This window comes from Amphimedon queenslandica, unplaced genomic scaffold (genome assembly GCF_000090795.2).
Source record: "Amphimedon queenslandica unplaced genomic scaffold, v1.1 AMPQUscaffold_10750, whole genome shotgun sequence".
NCBI lineage: Eukaryota > Metazoa > Porifera > Demospongiae > Haplosclerida > Niphatidae > Amphimedon > Amphimedon queenslandica.
The window spans coordinates 1-2071 of NW_003548998.1; the positions used below are offsets into that span (position 1 = coordinate 1).

The 2071-nt window shown below is 39.7% G+C and overlaps 1 protein-coding gene across 1 annotated transcript; it reads right to left on the minus strand.

Moving 5' to 3' along the window:
- Nucleotides 1-6: 6 nt before the first annotated feature.
- LOC109589901 (probable E3 ubiquitin-protein ligase ARI8) lies at nt 7-1134 on the minus strand. Its single transcript, XM_020005886.1, has one exon. It carries the CDS (start codon nt 1131-1133, stop codon nt 15-17), a length of 1119 nt encoding a protein of 372 aa, XP_019861445.1. The 5' UTR covers nt 1134; the 3' UTR covers nt 7-14.
- Nucleotides 1135-2071: the final 937 nt, after the last annotated feature.

Genomic DNA, 2071 nt, shown 5'->3' on the forward strand with positions numbered 1-2071 from the left:
TCATCCTTCAGCCCTCAGTTGTCACGAGACCAGCATGGAATAATTGTTTGTTTAGGTGCAACAGGTTTCCCACAATTCCCATACCAGGAAGCTGGAGCACTTTTCAAGCATACTTCTTTTAATTCCAAACACATAAAGCAAAACTCTTTCTTGCAGCGAGGACAGACAATAAACTTGCAACCTTGTGCTAAGTGCTCAGTAACTTTTCCACAAGTTGGACATGCACGACGATTAGGGACATTTTTGCCATTGAGGACAAAATCAGGAGCATCTCGAATTGATGGGAGATCAGGATGGACACAAGACTCATTTCCACATTTCACAGATGACTTCATTGGTCCCGTCCATTCCTTTAAACAATGCCAGCAAAAATCATAATTTTTACCTTTTTTCTTAGTACAAAGAGGGCAATGAACTCTAAGATTATCCAAATCAATACGTTCAACAAATGATCGGCAACCAGGACATTCTTTCAAGTCACAGTATTGCGAAGCAGCATATTCGGACATCTTGCTCTCAAAATACTGCATCTCAGCATCATTGAATAGTGCAGCCAAACGAACATCAGTGTAATCCCATTCCTTTTTACATTGCTTTTTCTTTCCATCCACAATAGCGGGGCAAGTGAACGTAAAGATATGCTGATCAAGAAGACTACGACAATACGCCGTAAGGGTGTTTGGTTCAACAGCATGACCACATTTCATTTTGACTCTTTTTTGAGAATCAGAATAAGGATCAATGCAATCAGGATCATCAGTAAACTTCAAAGCAAAATCACTCGGATATTCTTTGTCCTCTGAGGCAGGCGGCAATGGTACTCTGTTGACTTTTGACAGAGACGTGTCACTTCCTCCGTGCACTCTCATGACAACGGTGATAGCTGATCGCTTTTGAATGTTGTAATCTTCTAAGGTCTTCTCTTCATGAGTTGAAGCATCTTCATCTTCGAGTTGTTTACCGGCAAAAAGAAGGCGCATGTATTCTGGATTAACGAGGCCTGCTTTTGATTCAGATATTTTTTTCTTTAGTTTCTTAACAGTAGTTTCCTTAAAAGCAGCTTCGTCGTCAGCAACTTTAACAAGGTAGTTGCCTTCCTCGATTCCGACAACTAAGACAGACCATGTAGCCATTCTCTAGCGCTCGGTCTCTTAAAGAACTATCACGTGAGTAATGTAATTAATAATAGTCATTGTGTATCAATGAGTAGGAGTCGGAACAATAGGCGCGGCGAAGCTGGGCAAATTGTTATTATGCATTATCTATGAATTGTGCGACTTTTTCGGACTTTCTTCCAGGAGCAATTTAGATCTTTGTGTGTTTCACCATAACCGTAGTAAAGGTATCGTTGTAATTGTCTAGATTCACGCATACACTAGGACTTGATTTTTGTATATAAATTCCAGCCTAGCTTATTATACAGCGGTAGGTCATACTCATACTGAAAAGTGGTCTCGCTAGCCAGAGTCTGCCAGACCATTCGTCAGCCTACAGTCATTGTGGTGGACGGCGGTCCACCCCGGGCCAATCGGACTGTCTGGCTAGCTAGCGAGACTACTGAGGGGTCCACCCCAATGACTTTAGGCTATAGGGAATGGTCTGGCTTGCAAGACTAACTGAAAAGCATGATACCTGGGCATTGGTAAGTCCAGTCAGTGAAGCCATATTTCTAATGACATCATGCATGGCCTTAAGGTACTGTCACGGAATAATTTGGTCTATAAAAATTGTCGAGTTACTATACACAGTTAGTACAATTTAGATTAGAGGTTGGGTTGGGTTTAGGGCTTATATTCATAATGCATGTGGAACATAAAATTTTGTGACCAGACATTGCATCATGTATCCACCATTCATCTACCATGTATCTACTTGTATTTTTATGTTTTTATATTGTATGTACTTTTTACTAACACCATTTACTTTCATGTATTTACTTGTATTTTGCTATGACCTTATCCCAAAATAAACTGATATTAATGACAAAATAACTGGACAAGAGTCACAATTAAGATACATTAATTTATATTTTTTAAAAATAAGTGTTCAATGAGGGTACTTGAATGAGGGT

Excerpts from the sequence above, each read along its gene's own strand:
- LOC109589901 (XM_020005886.1), bottom strand. The coding sequence starts at position 1,133 with ATGGCTACATGGTCTGTCTTAGTTGTCGGAATCGAGGAAGGCAACTAC.